This window comes from Papio anubis, chromosome 4, assembly GCF_008728515.1.
Source record: "Papio anubis isolate 15944 chromosome 4, Panubis1.0, whole genome shotgun sequence".
In the NCBI taxonomy this organism is placed as follows: Eukaryota; Metazoa; Chordata; class Mammalia; order Primates; family Cercopithecidae; genus Papio; species Papio anubis.
In genome coordinates, this window is record NC_044979.1 from 137,295,010 (window position 1) to 137,314,522 (window position 19,513).

The 19,513-nt window shown below is 54.6% G+C and overlaps 1 protein-coding gene across 1 annotated transcript; it reads left to right on the plus strand.

Moving 5' to 3' along the window:
- Nucleotides 1–11,795: 11,795 nt before the first annotated feature.
- Nucleotides 11,796–13,510, plus strand: HSPB1 (heat shock protein family B (small) member 1). Its single transcript, XM_003895845.3, has 3 exons — nucleotides 11,796–12,309; nucleotides 13,015–13,078; nucleotides 13,197–13,510. Exons 1-3 carry the CDS (start codon nucleotides 11,946–11,948, stop codon nucleotides 13,384–13,386), a joined length of 618 nt encoding a protein of 205 aa, XP_003895894.2. The 5' UTR covers nucleotides 11,796–11,945; the 3' UTR covers nucleotides 13,387–13,510.
- The last annotated feature ends 6,003 nt before the right edge of the window (nucleotides 13,511–19,513 follow it).

Sequence of the window (19,513 nt, forward strand, 5' to 3'; positions counted from 1 at the left end):
TGGAAGGCCTTCTGAGTAACCACCTGGCACGTGCCATCCATGGCTCCTCCCGGGGCGCCCTCCCACCTCATCTCCCATCACTGCCCTTGATTCCAATACCCCTGAGCCCACCTGGCCCCCTCATGCCTTCTCTGCCTCCACGGGTTCAGGTGAGCTCACAGGTCAAGGCCCAGCTCAGCCACCTCCTCCTCCACGCAGCATTCCTGATGCCGTGACTACTGCTGTCTCTGGGGTCCTCCAGGAGCCTGTGTTTAGGGCCCAGTCTCTTCTTCCAGTGATTTATTTGCTAGCATGTCTATTTCTCCCCAAAGCTCTGAGCTTCTGGAGGCCAGGACATATCTTGTCTCTGGATCGCCCAAGTAGGCCACTTTGAAATGTTTGTTGGCCGGGTGAGGTGGCTCATGCCTGTAATCCCAGCACTTTGGGAGGCTGAGGCAGGTGGATCACCTGAGGTCAGGAGTTGGAGACCAGACTAACCAACGTGGAGACACCCCGTCTCTACTAAAAGTACAAAATTAGCTGGGCATGGTGGCACATGCCTGTAATCCCGGCTGCTAGGGAGGCTGAGGCAGGAGAATCGCTTGAACCCGGGAGGCAGAGGTTGCAGTGAGCCGAGATCGTGCCATTGCACTCCAGCCTGGACAACAAAAGAGAAAGTCCGTCTCAAAAAAAAAAAAAAAAAAAAAAAAAAAAAACCAAGAGGGAAGGAAGGTAGGAGGGAGCGAGGGAGGGAGGAAAGAAAGAAAGAGAGAGAGAGAAAGAAAGAAAGAGAAAGGAAAGAAAAGAAATAAATAAACGTTTGTTGAATGAGTCAGCGAGTGAAGGAGGGAACCCAGAGAGGAATGGTTGCAGAAACTTTGGGGGAGGCCTAGGCACCAAAGGTGAGGCGTGGTGGCGGCAAGATGACACTAGAGGACGACAGAGAGTAAGGAAAAAATGCAGCCAGGACCAACAGGCTTGGAGCAGAGGACAGACGCCTGGGCCAGGGTTCCCAGCCTGGAAGCCCCGAGCCCTCGTCCTGCGTGCCCGTCCCAGCTTCGTCGGGGAGGGGTGAGGAGCATACCAGGCCCCTCCTGTCTGAACTCAGTCAGCCAACTGAACTCTGCTCTATACCCTGGGGAAAGGGAAGAATAGGACCAGGACGGCCGGCAGGAAAACAGGAAACTAATCCTGGAGCAGCAGGCAGAGGACCATCCCCAGGATGTGGGCACTTCTCGCCGGAGGGTCCTGAGCCTGGGGCGCACTCTTCTGGTTTGGGGTGAATACGGTCCTGTTGTGGTCTCTCTCTCTTCAGGCAGGGCCCAGGGGAGCCTCCATTCCACACCACGTTTTTCCTTCCAACACATACAACAGCCAGGAGGCCGGACAGAGCTTTCCTGTTTCCTGTTTTCCCGACTGTATTTTCCCCTTTCTCCTTAATCAGTTTCCTACAGCCCCAGACCGAGGGTGACAGGACACAGGGCACCTGCCCAGCTTGGCTGTCCCAGCCTGTCCCCCATCCCCAGCCACCCCCAACTTTTTTTTTTTTTTTTTGGAGACAGAGTCTCGTTGTGTCGCCCAGGCTGGAGTGCAGTGAGTGGTGCAATCTCAGCTCACTACAACCCCCACCTCCCAGGTTCAAGCAATTCTCATGCCTCAGCCTCCTAAGAGCTGGGATTTCGGGTGTGCACCACCATGCCCGGCTAATTTTTGTGGGCTTTTTTTTTTTTTTGAGATGGAGTTTCACTCTTGTTGCCCAGACTGGAGTGCAATGGCGCATTATCGGCTCACTGCAACCTCCACCTCCTGGGTTAAAGTGACTCTCCTGCCTCAGCCTCCCGAGTAGCTGACATTACAGGTGCGCACCACCACACCCGGCTAATTTTTGTATTTTTAGTAGAGACGGGGTTTCACCATGTTGGCCAGGCTGGTTTCGAACTCCTGACCTCAGGTGATCTGCCCACTTCGGCCTCCCAAAGTGCTGGGATTACAGGCATGAGCCACCACGCCTGGCCTAATTTTTGTATTTTTAGTAAGAATGTGGTTTCACCATGTTGGCCAGGCTGGTCTCAAACTCCTGGCCTCAAGCGATCCACCTGCCTCAGCCTCCCAAAGTGCTGGGATTACAGGCGTGAGCCACCTGGAGCAGCCTGCCTGCCTTTTTTTGAGATGTTCTAGAAGGCCCCAGGCCTCCTGCCTTCCTCTCTCAGCTGAGGGAGTATTCAGCAAACTGGCCCCATCACCAGGCACCTGCTGGCCTCCAGGCCCTGCTCCACCTACCCAAGGAGGCATCTTAGAGACCCGGATGCCTGGGGGTCTCCTACCTCCCCCTCCACCTACCCACTTTCTAGGGCTCTCTTAAGGGGGAAACCTGAATCTATCTCAGGACAGGAATCCCACTCTCCCGCAGTCTTAGGAAGTACTCCTGCTCCATTCACCCCTTTTCTCCATCTCACTCTGATTTAAAGCAGCGCAGGTCACATCCAGGCTTAGCTGGCTGACAGGGAGGGAACGTTCCCCTCTCAGGCCTGGTGAGTGTCTCCTGTCCTCCCCTCACTCCTATCTCCACTGTTTAAAAAAATGATTCTATGATACTCATTAAAGCATGAGCAGGAACATTTTATTCAGGACCATCACAAGAGCTATATAGGTGGGACTGCAATGGGATTGTGCAGTGGGGGAAGAGAGAGTGGGCTCAACTCTGAATAGAACATGGGCAAGCGAGAATTTATGGCCCAGGAGTAGGGTGGGGCGAGTGGATGGAAAATTACTAAGAGCAAATATCAGGGGGTTCTGGCTCAACCGACCTAGCAGGATTCTAGCTGAAGGCCAGCCAGGGAGATCAGACATCACCTTGGAGATGGTAGAGGATGAGGAACCTGATCTGGAGGGTGATCAGATGTCGAGGGTGAGGGGTTCTTGTGAAACAGACTCCACAGGTTTCTTGCAAAAACTGGATTTACGAACTGGGCACGGTGGCTCACGCCTGTAATCCCAGCACTTTGGGAAGCCAAGGCGGGTGGATCACCTGAGGTCAGGAGTTCGAGACCAGCCTGACCAACATGGTGAACTCCCATCTCTACTAAAAATACAAACTTAGCCAGGCGTGGTCGCTCATGCCTGTAATCCGAGCTACTCCGGAAGCTGAGTGAGGCAGGAGAATCACTTGAACCCGGGAGGAGGAGGTTGCAGTGAGCTGAGATCGCGCCATTGCACTCCAGCCTGGGCAACAGAGTGAGACTCTGTCTGGGGGGAAAAAAAAGACTAGATTTATGCAGAGGGGCTTAGGAGGTTCCAGAGTCTGAGAAAAGTTTGGTCAAGCAGGGAATCTTTGTCACCCCTTCTTCCCATGTGCACACCCCTGTCCTGCAGCATTTAGGCTGTGGAGTGGGTAATGCAGGGGACCTGGAGGGGCGGGGAAGAGTGGAGGAGAAACTGTTGATTCACCGCCCTGGAAGGAGACTTAGAACATCCAGTCCAATGGTTTCACTGTACAGATCAAGAAAATGAGTCACGGATGCTGGCCCTTGGCCAAGGCTGCAGTCAAAGACACCCAGGTCCCCAGACTCCAGAGCTAGACAGCCAGAGTGGAAGGGGCGGGAGGACAGATTCCCAGCCCTCCCACCTGGCCCCTCTGTGGCCCCTCTGTGGTGATGGGGGTGGCGTGGCCCCCTCCCAGTCCAGCCAGAAACCAGAGGTCCAGGGAGTGGGGCAGGCTGGAGGTGGGTTTTTAGAAGTGAACTCCCAGAGAGGCAGTGTCTAGATGTTTCCAGAAAGACCCAGCATCCCCTATACCCCACCCCCGGCGCTCTGATTACTGTTGTCCACATTTTCAATGCCAAGCAGGCCCGGGGGCTGGAGTCATCCATCAGCTGTCAGGTCTCTCTGGGGAGCTCGGGCAGCTGCCTGGAGATTCTGGCACTTTCTCTGAGGCCGGGCCAGCCAAGGCGGGGCTGGTTCAGTTGCGGTTGGCAGAAGCCTGCAGAAGGCGTGGCTAGCGTGGTCAAGGCCTTGGGCGCAGTGAAAGGAAGGGGGTTAGTCTTGGGGATGCTGCTGAGCACCCCAGATTTGGGGGCTAGAGGTGAGGGGAGGGACCGTCTGATGAAGGACTCCCTGGACCTTGCAGTGGGCAATGAAGAGAGGGAAGGGCTATGACCTGCCCTCTCACCCCTCCCCCCACCCCACTCCATGGTGGCTTCTGGGAAATCCCTGGGACTAAAATTTTCCTCTTTTTTTTTGAGACAGAGTCTTGCTCTGTTGCCCAAGCTGGAGTGCAGTGGCGCAATCTTGGCTCACTGCAACCTCTGCTTCCTGGATTCAAGTGATTCTCCTGCCTCAGCCTCCGGAGTAGCTGGGATTACAAGCACGTGCCACCACGCCTGGCTAATTTTTATGTTTTTAATAAAGACGGGGTTTCACCACGTTGGTCAGGCTGGTCTCGAACTCCTGACCTCATGATCCGCCCGCCTCGGCCTCCAAGAATGCTGAAATTACAGGCGTGAGCCACCGCGCCTGGTCTGAATTTTCCTCTTTATCCCAGAAAGACCACCTCTGGCAGCTCAGTGCTCTGGATGCTGGAGCCAGCCACGCTGTCAGAGAACAGCTGGGCAGGGGGGCACGTGGGAGCCGCCACCCAGCCCTGGCCCCCTTGCCCAGCTCGGTTGCCTGGTAGGGAGGGCAGAGTGCAGCCTCCTGGAGAAAAGGCACCCGGTTAGGGTGGAAGAGGTGCATTCCTGCCCCTGTGCACTGGAAGCCCACAGGCCTCTCTGAACTGTCTGGGAAGTCTCCCCCTTGCTGGGTGGAGAATAGGAAGGTCTGAGACACTTACCAGCTTTGTGACCCTGGGGCCATTCAGACCCTCAGTTTTCTCATCTCAAAAATGGGACTCCTAGCTGGACGCCATGGCTCATGCCTATAATTCCAGGTAGTCAGGAGACAAAGGTAGGAGGACTGCTTGAGGCCAGATGTTCAAGACCAGCCTGAGTAACATAGTGAGACCCCCTCTCTATAAAAAATTGTAAAATTGGCTGGGTATGGTGACAAGTGCCTGTAGTCCCAGCTACTCAGGAGGCTGGGCAGGGAGGATCACATGAGCCCAGAACGTTGAGCATACAGTGGGCTATAATTGCACCACTGCACTCCAACCTGGGCAACAGAGGAGTGGGGACCCTATCTATAAAAAAAAAAAAAAAAAAAAAAAGGAGGCTGGGCATGGTGGCACACGCCTGTAATCCCAGCACTTTGGGAGGCTGAGGTGGATCATTTGAGGTCAGGAGTTCGAGACCAGCCTGGCCAACATGGTGAAACCCCATCTCTACTAAAAATACAAAAAATAGCTGGGCATGGTGGCGGGAGGCTGAGGCAGGAGAATCGCTTAAACCCAGCAGGTGGACGTTGCAGTGAGCTGAGATGGTGCCAATGCACTCTAGCCTGGCGACAGAGCGAGACTCTGTCTCAAAAAAATAAAAATAAAAAAGGAAGAAAAAGTGGCTCTGATAGGATACTTTGATGCTCTATAAAGCACATATGGCCAGGCATGGTGGCTCACATCTGTAATCCCAGCACTTTGGAAGGCCAAGGCGGGTGGATCACGAGGTCAGGAGTTAGAGACCAGCCTGGCCAAGAGACCAGCCTGGCCAATATGGTGAAACCCCATCTCTACTAAAAATACAAAAATTAGCTGGGCATGGTGGCAGGCGCCTGTAATTGCAGCTACTTGGGAGGCTGAGGCAGGAGAATTGCTTGAACCTGGGAGGCGGAGGTTGCAGTGAGCCAAGATCCCGCCATTGCACTCCAGCCTGGGCGACAGAGCAAGACTCCAACTCAAAAAAACCCCAAGAAAACAAAAAAACACATACAACTGGGTAATTCGGATTATTCTAAGGCTCAGTATCCACAATTAAAGGCCCTTGCAGTCACCGTGAGGACTTACTGTACCCTGAGCACTTCACATATATTCACACACTTGAAACTGACCACAATGCTGTCAGACGGGCAGGGGCTTTGCTAGTTCTACTTTGCAAATAGGGACATGTGGGTTCAGAGTGGTCACCAGGCCAGCAGCACCCAAATTCAAGCCCAGCCCTATCTGTCCCCAAAACTCAGTTTCTGACCCACCACCCACCTCACCCCCATGCTGCCAGAAACCACCCATCTCCCCTCCCTTGTGGGTGATCTAAGAGTCGTCCCTCAAGAACTGAGCCCTTAGCCAGGCTGGTCTCGAACTCCTGACCTCAGGGAATCCACCCACCTCGGCCTCCCAAACCGTGTCCGGCCCATGGTGGTACACGCCTGTAGTCCCAGCTACTTGGGAGGCTGAGGCAGAAGAACGGCGTGAACCCGGGAGGCGGAGCTTGCAGTGAGCCGAGATCACGCCACTGCACTCCAGCACTCTAGCCTGGGCGACAGAGTGAGACTCTGTCTCAAAATAAAAAATAAAAATAGCCGGGCGCGGTGGCTCAAGCCTGTAATCCCAGCACTTTGGGAGGCCGAGACGGGCGGATCACGAGGTCAGGAGATCGAGACCATCCTGGCTAACACGGTGAAACCCCGTCTCTATTAAGAAATACAAAAAACTAGCCGGGCGAGGTGGCGGGCGCCTGTAGTCCCAGCTACTCGGGAGGCTGAGGCCGGAGAATGGCGTGAACCCGGGAGGCGGAGCTTGCAGTGAGCTGAGATCCGGCCACTGCAGTCCAGCCTGGGTGACAGAGGGAGACTCCGTCTCAAAAAAATAAAAATAAAAATAAAAATAAAAATAAAAAAAAAGAAGCATTGGTTGGCCGGGCGTGGTGGCTCACACCTGTAATCCCAGCACTTTGAGAGGCTGAGGCGGGCTTATTGCCTGGGTTCAGGAATTCAAGACCAGCCTGGCCAACATGCTGAAACTCCATCTCTACCAAAAATATAAAAAATTAGCCAGGCGTTATGGTGGGTGCTTGTAATCCCAGGTACTGGGGAAGCTGAGGCACGAGGATCATTCCAGGAGACAGAGGTTGCAGGGAGCTGAGATAGTGCCATTGCACTCCCGCCTGGGTGACAGAACGAGACTCTGTCTCAAACAAAAAAGAAAAAAGGAAAAGGAACACTGGCCAGGAACCTCAAATGCTGCAAAATTGAATTAGTCTGGACTTACTGTGTAATTCTGGGCAAATGCCCTCATTTCTCTAGGCCTCAGTTTCCCTTTCTGCAGATTTTGATACCCATATCACAGAGGGCGAGGGGAGCACCAAGTAGGAGAATCTGCACAGACTTGTTCAGAGCCTGGAGCTTGCCCCTTGAGCCTACCTCATCCATCTGATGGGATCCTGGCCCCCATCGCCCAGCTTGCAGGGAGGGTGCTGCCCTAGGCTCCTGCCATAACCCTGACATTCCCTCTTTCCTGTCTTCGTAGGCATGGCCATTCCAGCCTTGCTTGTACCCTGACTTAGGTCCTGTGATCCCTGTGGGTTTTTTTTGCCAGAGTCTCACTCTATCGCTCAGGCTGGAGTTCCAGTGGCGCAATCTCAGCTCACTGCAACCTCCGCCTCCTGGGTTCAAACAATTCTCCTGCCTCAGCCTCCCAAGTGGCTGGGATTACAGGCGTGTGCCACCACACCCGGCTAAGTTTTGCATTTTTAGTAGAAACGGCGTTTTACCATGTTGGTCTCGAACTCCTGACCTCAAGTGAGCCGCCTGCCTCGGCCTCCCAAAGTGCTGGGATTACAGGCATGAGCCACTGCACCCAGGCCTGTTATCCCTGTTTTTTAAGACAAGGAAACTGCTGTGCACGGAGATTAAATGGCTTTCTGCTGTCTCCTGTAAAGCGCTCACAGAGCCAACCTCCTGCCTCTCTAATACCCAGGGCCTCCCACTGCTGTCCCACTGTACTTGCTGCCCCTATCCTGGGGCTGAGGCTCCACTCCTCATACTTCTGTGGGGAGCCAAGGCCACTAAGGTCTTGCCCTGCCCAGGCCCAGAATCCGGGCAGACTCCAGGCCACTCACTTTGATGAGCTGGGGGTAGCAGCAAGTCCCCATGCCTTCTCTGAGCCTCAGTTTCCTTTTTGAGAGCGAGCTCATAAATACCTCTCTTTTTTTTTTTTTTTTCTTTTTGAGACAGAGTCTCGCTGTGTTGCCCAGGCTGGAGTGCAGTGGAGCAATCATATCACATTGCAGTCTTGACCTCCTGGGCTCAAGTGATCCTGCTTCAGCCTCCTTAGTAGCTGGATCTACAGGTGTGTGCCACCACACTTGGCTAATTTTTAAATTTTTTGTAGAGACAGGCTTCACACCATGTTGCCCAGGCTAGTCTTGAACTCCTGGCCCCAAGAGATCTTTCCACCTAGGCCTCCCAAAGCACTGGGATTACAGGCGTGAGCCACTGCGCCCGACGTAGATGCCTTTCTATCTTACCCACCTGCTCCCCATCAGGGAAGAAATGGGGCTGGACCATGAATCAGAGATCACTCCTGGAAAGGCCTCTGAACTCCTGGGACTTTGGGAGCCAATGGTGGGAGACAGACAGGACCCCTGCCTTCTACCTCACCTCCCTGGCTGGGTCATTGTCATGAGCCAAGTGGGTCTCATTTGGGAGCTCCTGGTTGACACCCCACGGGACTTAGCATCAGAAAGCCCCAGGCTTTTGCTCCCCAGCGCTCCCAGCCCCACCCATCCCCAGCTGTATAAAATTGAGGTGAGGTCAGGAGCCAGGGAGGGCCCTCATCTGTCTCTGCCTGCTCACCTTGGTCCAGACGGGAGCCCAGGGTGCCCCACCCCAGAGGGAGCTGTCAGATGTGGTTATAAACACTTCCAGGTGTGGCTCTACCAGGCCCAGCCACATTCTGGATGGGAGCTGCCAGCCCTTTGTAGACACAAGCTCCCTTCATCTTGCCTGAAATCAGGACAGACTGGATCTATCCCTGCTGCCCGAGAGATTGTGCAACTCAAGGCACAAAACCCACACACTCTGCTCACTCCCTTGGAATTCACATTCATCTTCAAGGGCTCAGTTCTTTTTTTTTTTTTGAGACGGAGTCTTGCTCTGTTGCACAGGCTAGAATGCAGTGGCACAATCTCAGCTCACTGCAACCTCTGCCTCCCAGGTTCAAGCGATTCTCCTGCCTCAACCTCCTGGGTAGCTGGGACTACAGGCATGCACCACCATGGGCCAGGTGTGGTGGCTCATGGCTGTAATCCCAGCACTTTGGGAGGCCGAGGTGGGTGGATTCCCTGAGGTCAGGAGTTCGAGACCAGCCTGGCTATGCCCGGCTAATTTTTTGTATTTTTTAGTAGAGACGGAGTTTCACCGTGTTAGCCAGGATGGTCTCCATCTCCTGACCTCATGATCCGCCCACCTCGGCCTCCCAGAGTGCTGGGATTACAGGCGTGAGCCACCGTGCCCAGCCCAACCAGTGCTTCTTAAGGAAAGATACATATAGTAGGAGATGTGACAGTAATCTTCCTCCTGGCCCCTCTCAGCACACTGTGCCTTGGAGGTTCTTATCTGGGCCCGCCCCACTGTTAGGGGAAGGGGGAAAATTGCCAAACCCCACCAATTCTCCTTCCTCTTCCCTCTCTTTAATCCCAGGCAGGTAACAACTAATAATTATGATGTACCAGGCTCTGGGCCAAAGTCATCACCTGCATTAGGTCACTGAATCCTCAGGCCTACCCATTACAGTCATGAGTCACTTAACAACAGAGACACATCCGACAAATGCCTTGTTAGGCAATTTCATCATTGTGGGAACATCTCAGAGTGGATTTACACAAATCTAGATGGTCTAGCCTACTACACACCTAAGTCATATGGTCTAGCCTTCTGCTCCTAGGTTACAAACCTCTACAGCATATGACTGCACCAAATATTGGAGGCAGCTGCAACATGATGGTAAGTATTAGTGTTTCTAAAGATAGAAGATGGCCAGGCGCGGTGGCTCACGCCTGTAATCCTAGCACTTTGGGAGGCCCAGGCGGGTGGATTACTTGAGGTCAGGAGTTCAAGAACAGCCTGGCCAACATGGTGAAACCTCATCTCTACTAAAAATACAAAAATTAGCCAGTGTCGTGGCACTTGCCTGTAGTCCCAGCTACTTACGAGGCTGAGGCAGGAGAATCACTTGAACCTGGGAGGTGGACGTTAGAGTGAGCCTAGATCGGGACATTGCGCTACCAGCCTGGGCAACAGAGGGAGACTCCATCTCTAAATAAATAAATTAATTAAACATAGAAGACATACAGTAAAAACACGGTAACATAATTGTTTTTGTTTGTTTGTTTGGAGACAGGGTCTTGTTCTGTCACACAGACTGGAGTGCAGTGGCACAATCAGGCTTACTGCAGCCTCGACCTCCTCAGCTCAAGTGATTCGTCCACCTCAGTCTCCTGAGTATTTGGGACTACGGGTCCATGCCACCATACCTGGCTAATTTGTTTTGAATTTTAGTAGAGATGGGGTCTCACTGTGTTGCCCAGGCTTGTCTCAGACTTCTGGCTTCAAGTAATCCTCCCACGTCGGACTCCCAAAGTGCTAAGATTACAGATGTGAGCCACTGCACCCAGCCAATAATATAATTTTATGGGACCACCTTCATATTTTTTGTTGTCCCTTGCTGACCTACACATCTTTATGCAATGCATGACTGTTACCATCATCAAAATCTCCATTTTCCAGATGGGGAAACAGAGGCATAAAGAATCTAACTTGCACAAGTTCATCTGCTTAGTGACAGAACCAAGATGTGAATTCAGGCAGTCTGGCTTCAAAGTCCACACTCCTAACAACCATACCAGATTACCAGATTGCTTTTTCTTTTTTTGAGATGGAGTCTCGCTCTGCCGCCCAGGCTGGAGTGCAGTGGTGAGATCTCAGTTCACCGCAACCTCTGCCTTCGGGGTTCAAGCAATTCTCCCGCCTCAGCCTCCCCAGCAGCTGCGATTACAGGCGCCCACCACTACACCCAGCTAATTTTTGTAATTTTAGTAGAGATGAGGTTTCACCATGTTGGCCAGGCTGGTCTCAAACTCCTGACCTCTGGTGATCCTCCCACCTCAGCCTCCCAAAGTGCTGGGATTACAGGGGTGAGCCACCACACCCAGCCCAGACTGCTTTATCTTTGTATTTGTATTTATTCATTTACTTATTTTGAGGCAGGGTTTTGCTCTGTAGCCCATGCTGAAGTGCAGTGGTGCAATCCAGGTTCACCAAAGCCTCTACTCACCAGCGTTCAAAGGAGCCTCCTGCCTCAGCCTCCAGAGTAGCTGAGGCCACAGGCGTGCACACCATGCCCAGCTAATTTTAAAAAAAATTTTGGTAGAGGTAGGGTCTCACTATGTTGCCCAGAATGGTCTCAAACTCCTGGCCTCAGGGGACCCTTCTGCCTTGGCCTCCCAAAAGTGCTGAGATTACAGGCATGAGCCACGCACCCGGCCCCTTTTAAAAATTTTTTTAACAGGTCCTTGCTCTGTTGCCTAGGCTAGAGTGCAGTGGTAAGATCATAACGCACTGCAGCCTCGAACTCCTGGGCTCAAGCACCAGCCTGCTTTATATCACATTCCATCTCACACGCTTGTGATTCCAATCCTGCCTCTGCCACTTCTCAGTTGTATGCCCCAACCCAACCTGTCTGGCTCTGTCCTCCTTAACAAAAGAACGGCCCTGGCCACGGGTCACAGTCGGCAGCTCTTAAGCACCAGGGACGGCGAGTGCCCTGCCATGGCACGGCTCCAGCTTCGAGCTCTCGAACTCATTTGTTTTCCTTAACGAGAGAAGGTTCCAGATGAGGGCAGAACCCTCTTCGCCCCGCCCACGGCCCCTGAACGCTAGGGGAGGAGTGCATGGGGAGGGGCGGCCCTCAAACGGGTCATTGCCATTAATAGAGACCTCAAACACCGCCTGCTAAAAATACCCGACTGGAAGCGCATAAAAGCGCAGCCCGGCCCAGCGCCCCGCACTTCTCCGAGCAGACGTCCAGAGCAGAGTCAGCCAGTATGACCGAGCGCCGAGTCCCCTTCTCGCTCCTGCGGGGCCCCAGCTGGGACCCCTTCCGCGACTGGTACCCGCACAGCCGCCTCTTCGACCAGGCCTTCGGGCTGCCCCGGCTGCCCGAGGAGTGGTCGCAGTGGTTGGGCGGCAGCAGCTGGCCAGGCTACGTGCGCCCCCTGCCCCCCGCCGCGATCGAGAGCCCCGCGGTGGCCGCGCCCGCCTACAGCCGCGCGCTCAGCCGGCAGCTCAGCAGCGGAGTCTCGGAGATCCGGCACACGGCGGACCGCTGGCGCGTGTCCCTGGATGTCAACCACTTCGCCCCGGACGAGCTAACGGTTAAGACCAAGGATGGCGTGGTGGAGATCACCGGTGAGTCCCCCTGGTCCTGCAGAGGGGGGGGGGGGGCTGGGGGGGGGGGGGGGGGGGGGGGGGGGGGTGCGGTTGAAACGGGGGTCCCGGGGGCCTGGGGAGTTAAATGTTAGCCCAGCACCGGGAAAAACAGGATCCCTGATTCCTCTGCTCAGGAATTGGGAGTGCAGGTCGCTTCTAAGGGCGCTTTGTGCTCTGTAATCCCAGCGCTTTGGAAGGCCGAGACGGGAGGATGGCTTGAGGCCAGGAGTTCAAGACTAGCCCGGGCAACATAGCGAGACGCCCCCCCACACTACAAAAAAATTAAAAAGCAACCAAAAAAATTTTTTAAAAGACCATCAATGAAAAGAGAAAATGCACCTTTCCACAGAGCCCCCTCCCCACCCACAACCCCATCCCCAGCTAAGCGGGTTCCCTGTTTCTAGCCGCGGAGAGGGCGTGCGTGCGGCTCCAAGTGCGCCTGCGCACTGCTCACTCCCCAGCTCGGCGCCCTGCTCCATTCCTCCCAAAACTCTGAATCGAGGAACTTTCCGGAAGTTTCTGAGAGCCCGGACAGGCGGGCACGCCCCCACCCCCAACCCCCTCCGTTAATCCCTGCCGGCCTGCAGTCCTGGCTGCTTCCAAGCAGGAGGTGGGGCCTCTGGCCTGGCGGGGCCGAGAGGCGGTCCCCTCCCCCATAGTCTGATTTCCCTCTTTCCCCAAAAGGCAAGCACGAGGAGCGGCAGGACGAGCATGGCTACATCTCCCGGTGCTTCACGCGGAAATACACGTGAGTCCTGGCGCCAGATCGGGGTGGGTGGGGGGCGGGGGGCGGGGGTCAGGGAGGAGGGCACAGGGACCCACCCGGTGTGTAATGTAACGCTCGCCTTCTCTCTCTGCACGTCCAGGCTGCCCCCTGGTGTGGACCCCACCCAGGTCTCCTCCTCCCTGTCCCCTGAGGGCACACTGACCGTGGAAGCCCCCATGCCCAAGCTAGCCACACAGTCCAACGAGATCACCATCCCGGTCACCTTCGAGTCGCGGGCCCAGCTTGGGGGCCCAGAAGCTGCAAAATCTGACGAGACTGCCGCCAAGTAAAGCCTTAGCCCGGATGCCCACCCCTGCTGCCGCCACTGGCTGCGCCCCCCCACCCTCAACCTGTGTGTTCTTTTGATACGTTTATCTTGTTTTTCTCAAATAAAGTTCCAAGTAACCCACCTGTCACTGGCTCAGACCCTGGTATTTGTGGAAGGAAGCCTCAGGCACCTGCCATTTGCTGGCTTCCACAAGTCACCTTTACTCAGGGTGTACTGTGTGCCCAGCCCCGTGCTGGGCCATGTTGGTACACTGATGTAGGTTGCTGGACACGGGCTGACTCACATTCATAAAGAGAGGTCGTAGGGCCCGGCGCAGTGGCTCATACCTGTAATCCCAGCCCTTTGGGGGGTTGAGGCAGGAGAAGTGCTTGAAGTCAAGAATTCCAGACCAGCCTGGACAACGTAGTGAGACTCTGTCTCTAAAAAATAAAAATTAGCCAGGGTGTTACTGCATGCCTGTAGTCCCAGCTACTCAGGAGGCTGAGGCAGGAGGATCGCTTGAGCCCAGGAGTTGAAGGGTGCAGTGAGCTAAGATCGTGCCATTGCACTCCAGCCTGGACAACAGAGCAAGATCCTGTTTCAAAAAAACAAAACAATCAAAAGCTCAGAAAGAGTGAGACCCTGTCTTTAAAAAAAAAAAAAAAAAAAAAAAAGGTCATGATTGCAAGGTTATGATTGCAATTAAAGCTGTAAGGTCGGGAAGGAGAAGGAACTAGGAGAAGCACCTGAGGCTTGAGTTCCCAGGACCACCTAGGCTGGGTCCCAGGTGAAGGGGCGCAGAGGTAATTGAACTTCCCCGCAGAGCTGATGGGAGGATTACTATGTCAAAAGCTTGGCGTCAACTTGAGCACACCCCAAGGGCACCACAGTGGACCTGGCAAGCTTTGAGATACCTGTCTCTCACCGCCACACCCCCTGAGGCCAGGGCATCCCTGTTGGCAGTCACAAGGGAACTGGCAAGCAGAACTGGGGTGAGAACGGAGCCCACAGAGTCTTGGGGTGGGGAGACTGGGCAGTGCCCTGGCCGACCCACAGGCTCAGACCTGTGCTGCTGGCTGGGCCAGCAGTTCTTGTTGCCTGTATTTATTTCCAGTTGGCCTCCCTCCAGGTGTAGTCAGGCTTCCAAGGGCCCAGTCTCCCTCTCCCTTGCCTGCCCTTGCCCTGGCTGCCACCCTCTAACCAGGCCCAGGGGAAGTTGTGGAGATAGAAACTCCACAGGGGGACCGGGCGCGGTGGCTCACACCTATAATCCCAGCACTTTGGGAGGCCGAGGAGGGTGGATTACTTGAGGCCAGGAGTTTGAGACAGCCTGGCCAACATGGTGAAACCCCATCTCTACTAAAAGTATAAAAATTAGCCGGGTGTGGTGGCGGGTGCCTGTAATCCCAGCTACTCAGGAGGCTGAGGCAGGGAAATCGCTTGAACCCGGGAGGCAGAGGTTGCAGTGAGCCAAGATCGTGCCACCGCCCTCCAGCTTGGGAGACAGAGCAAAACTCTGTCTGAAAACAAAAAAAGCAGATGGGAGCTTTGGAGCTCAGTCCCAAGGTCCTTAAATTTTTGAGGGACCCAGAGTCTGAGGCTGTAGCAAAACACTCCCATGTTCGAGGCGGAGCTTGCAGTGTGCCGAGATTGCGCCGCCACTGCACTCCAGCCTGGGCGACAGAGCGAGACTCTGTCTCAAAAAAAAAAAAAGAGACTCCCATGTTGTTTTCTCAGCCCACAGCCTGACTTTCCCAGGTTCCCTAAGAAGGGTGGTGGTACCCTGCAGGCGAGGGCCTGGAGCATGTCCACACTACCCCCAATATCACCCCACACCACCTTGCTGCTGTTTTTTTTTTTTTTTTTTTTTTTTTTTTTTTTTTTTTTTTTTTTTGCCCAGGCTGGAGTGCAATGGTGTGATCTCGGCTCACTGCAACCTCTGCCTCCCGGGTTCAAGTGATTCTCCTGCCTCAGCCTCCCGAGTAGCTGGGATTATAGGCGTGCACCACCATACCTGGCTAATTTTTGTATTTTTGGTAGAGACAAGAGTTTTTCTATGTTGGTCAGGCTGGTCTCAAACTCCCAACCTCAGGTGATCTGCCCGCCTCAGCCTCCCAAAGTGCTGGGATTACAGGCGTGAGCCATCGCGTCCGGCCCCAGCTTCTTTTTTAGAGACAGTCTGCCACTGTCACACGGGCTGGAGTGGAGTAGTGAGATCTTGGTGCACCACGCCAAAGTGTTGCAGCCTGGAACTCCCGGGCTCAAGGCATCTCCAGGAGCACACCACAAGCCTGGCTACTTTTTTTTTTTCTTTTTTGGTAGACATGGAGTCTCACTATGTTGCCCAGGCTGGTCTCAAACTCCTGAGCTCAAGCCATCCTCCTGCATTGGCCTCTCAAAGTGCTGGGATTACAGGAGTGAGCCCCTTCACCCGGCCCAGCCTCTTTACGTCTACTCCCTCGTGGGTTCCCTGTCCAGAGACCCACATCTGGAGCAGGGTGAGGAGTCACAGCAGGTCCCAGCCCTCGCTCCAGGGCTCAGCTCAGATGATGTGAGCCTGGGGCAGCACCTCTGGGCATAGTGGGCTCTGGCTGGCAGGACAGGGCAGGCTGGCCCAGATCTGGGGGTCTCTGCTGGGTATTAGGAGATTTGTGGAATCTTTGTGCTGCTTCTGGGGTGGAGGGGCAATTCCGGGCCTCTCCAGGCCTGTCCTGCCTTTTCTTTCTTTTTTTTTTTTTTTTTTTTTGAGATGAAGTCTCGCTCTGTCACCCAGGCTGGAGTGCAGTGGCGCAATCTCAGCTCCCTGCAACCTCTGCCTCCTGGATTCAAGCGATTCTCACGCCTCAGCCTCCTGAACAGCTGGGATTACAGGCACCTGTCACCATGCCTGGCTAATTTTTGTATTTTTAGTAGAGTCAGGCTTTCTCCATGTTGGCCAGGCTGGTCTCAAATTCTGAGACAGGAGAATTGCCTGAACCGGGGAGGCGGAGGTTGCAGTGAGCCAAGATTGCACCACTGCAATCCAGCCTGAGCAACAGAGTGAGATAAGATCTCAAACAAACAAACAAAAAGGCAGGACAGGCCTGTAGAGGCCTGGAACTGCCCCTCCACCCCAGGAGGGATGTTGTCTGGGGCTTGCTGACCTCACAGTCTGTAAGATCAGGCAGCCCCTGGCTGCCCAGGAGTGAATTATTTCCAGGCGCCATCATCACTCCAGCTATAGAATCAACTCAGGGTTTGGCAGGTGCAGCTTTTAACTGCTCCATCGAAAGGGTGGAGAGAGAAGCAAAAGCTGCCCACAGAAAGGTGACAGGAGACCCCAGAGCTGGGTCCAAAGAGCCTCTTGGTGATGGGGAGAGCCACCAAGAGGAGGAGGGACAGGAGGGTTGGGGGAACTGGAGCTCCAGCCCAGGGACAGAGCCCCAGACCACCCAAGCCCTATGCCACCCTGGCAGAGCCCAGGGCAGGGCAGGGCAGGGATCAGTCTGGCCCCCTATACACCTCCCCACCCTTCCCACATGCACATACCAGGACCTGGGGGGTTGTGACAGTGCCAGAGGTCAGGGGTTGGCAGGGGAGGGAGGGGAGGGTAGAAGCAGAATAGCAGAGGGATGTGGGTGAGGCTGGGCTGGTCTCAGCCAGTCTGTCACTGGCCCTCAAAGCTCAGAATGCCTGATATGTGAGCTAAGCTCATACTGCCCTCCCAGGGAAGTTGCCCCCAGGAAATATGGGGAGACCTCTGAGTGTAGCTCCCCTGGGGCATGGAGGGCATATCAAGGCAATGGGGGATGGGTGGGGAACAGCATCACAGCTATAAGTGTGCCTGATCTGGCTGGGCATGGTGGCTCACCCCTGGAATCCCAACACTTTGGGAGGCTGAAGGGGGAGGATCACCTGAGGTCAGGAGTTCGAGACCAGCCTGGCCAACATGGCAAAACCCCGTCTCTACTAAAAATACAAAAATTAGCCGGGTGTGGTGACGCGCGCCTGTAATCCCAGCTACTCAGAGGTTGCAGTGAGCTGAGATCAGGCCACTACACTCCAGCCTGGGTGACAGAGCAAGACTTTCTCTCAGAAAAAAACAAAAAACAAACAAACAAAAACTGTCCCTGATCTGTAAATGTCTAGTGCAAATTAGAGAAAGGCACTGCAGGCTGGGCGCACGGGCTCACACCTGTAATCCGAGCAGTTGGAGAGGCCGAGGTGGGACATTTGCTTGACACCAGGAGTTAGAGAGCAGCCTGGGCAATATAGTGAGACCCCATCTCTGCAAAAAAAAAAAAAAAAGCCAGATGTGGTGGTGTGCACCTGCAGGAGGATCACCTGAGCCCAAGAGTTCAAGGCTGCAGTGAGTTACGATCACACCACTGCACTCCAGCCTGGGCGACAGAGCAAGACCTTGTCTCAAACAAACAAAATTTTTTAAAGAGAAATGAAAAGGTGTTCCCCACTGGGTGCAGTGGCTCACGCCTGTAATTCCAGCACTTTGGGAGGCCAAGGCAGGTGGATCATGAGATCAGGAGTTCAAGACCAGCCTGGCCAATATGGCCAGGCGTGGTGGTACATGCCTGTAGTCGTAGCTACTCGGGAGGCTGAGGCAGAAGAATCGCTTGAACCTGGGAGGGAGAGGTTGCAGTGAGCCGAGATTATGCCATTGCACTCCAGCCTGGCCAACAGAGCGAGACTCCGCCCAAAAAAAAAGGCCGGGCGCCGTGGCTCAAGCCTGCAATCCCAGCACTTTGGGAGGCCGAGGGCGGGTGGGATCACGAGGTCAGGAGATCGGTGACTATCCTTGGCTAACATGGTGAAACCCCCGCCTCTACTAAAAATACAAAAACTAGCCATGAGGTGGCGGGCTGTAGTCTCCAGCTACTTGGGAGGCTGAGGCGTGGAGAATGGCGTGAACTCCGGGAGGCGGAGCTTGCAGTGAGGAGATCACGCCACTGCACTCCAGCCTGAGATACAGCGATCTGGCCTCAAAAAAAAAAAAAAAGAAAAGGCGTTCCCTCCATGCCTCAGTGAACTCATTCGTTTGGGCAGGTACCTGTCCCAGAAACTGGCTGGCCCAACCCCTCAGCTTACAGAGGGGAACTTGAGGCCCAACCAGGACTGCATTTGGCCAGGGTCACCCAGCAGGTCTGGGTAGAGGAGGAGCAGGGTGTGTGCACTCCACCCCAAAGGGTGCACTGTTCTACCCATCAACCAATGCCCTGGGTGCCAGTGCTGAGGAGCCCAGGGATGGAGACCCATGCACGAGCAGAGATCACTCCGTTCCTGGCACGCTCTTCCTGGTCGAGACCTCTGGTTCTCTTTCGCTTTCCAACTCGCCAGGTGACTTTGGACCTCGCCGTGCCCATCTAACTGTGCCTCTCAGGGGCGAGCCATATTTTCATGGGCTGCTTACAAGAGATAGCTCTGCCAACTGCCAGTTGGTGCTGGGAGAGTTGGCAGTATGACAAGTGCCGGGAATCCCTGGCTTGGCTGAGAAGGGACGGCTCTGGATCAATAACAGACTCGTGGGATGGCCTCGGGCAGGAGCACGACGGTGGGAGAGCCTCCCTGGCTGGCCTGCAAACCAAAAGCAAGTGTCCAGCCAGGGCTCCCTACTCTCAACCCAGGGAGAAAAGAGCACGGCTGGGGACCCTGGGAAAAACAGACTCCCTCTGGCCGGGGTTCCTAGAGCAAAACAGCCCCTCCTGCCCTTCTTCTCAGCTGGGTACAGCAGCTGCCCAGCCTAGGATGACAGTAACGGTATCAACAGCAGACTCTGGTAGAAGGAAGCCTTCCCCCTCCCCGCCCACTGCCCCAGGACTGAACAAGGGTGCAGAGCCTGCCAGGAAGGACTGGGATTAAAGAATGAATCAAGGCCGGACACAGTGGCTCATGCCTGTAATCCCAGCTCTTTGGGAGGCTGAATCGGGAAGATTGCTTGAGGCCAGGAGTTCAAGACCAACCTAAGCAACATGGTGAGTTCCCATCTTTACCAAAAAAGTTTTTAAAAATTAGCTAGGGCTGGGCGCAGTGGCTCACACCTATAATCCCAGCACTTTGGGAGGCTGAGGCAGGTGGTTCACCTGAGGTCAGGAGTTCGAGAACAGCCTGACCAACATGGTGAAAACCTGTCTCTACCAAAAATACAAAAATTAGCG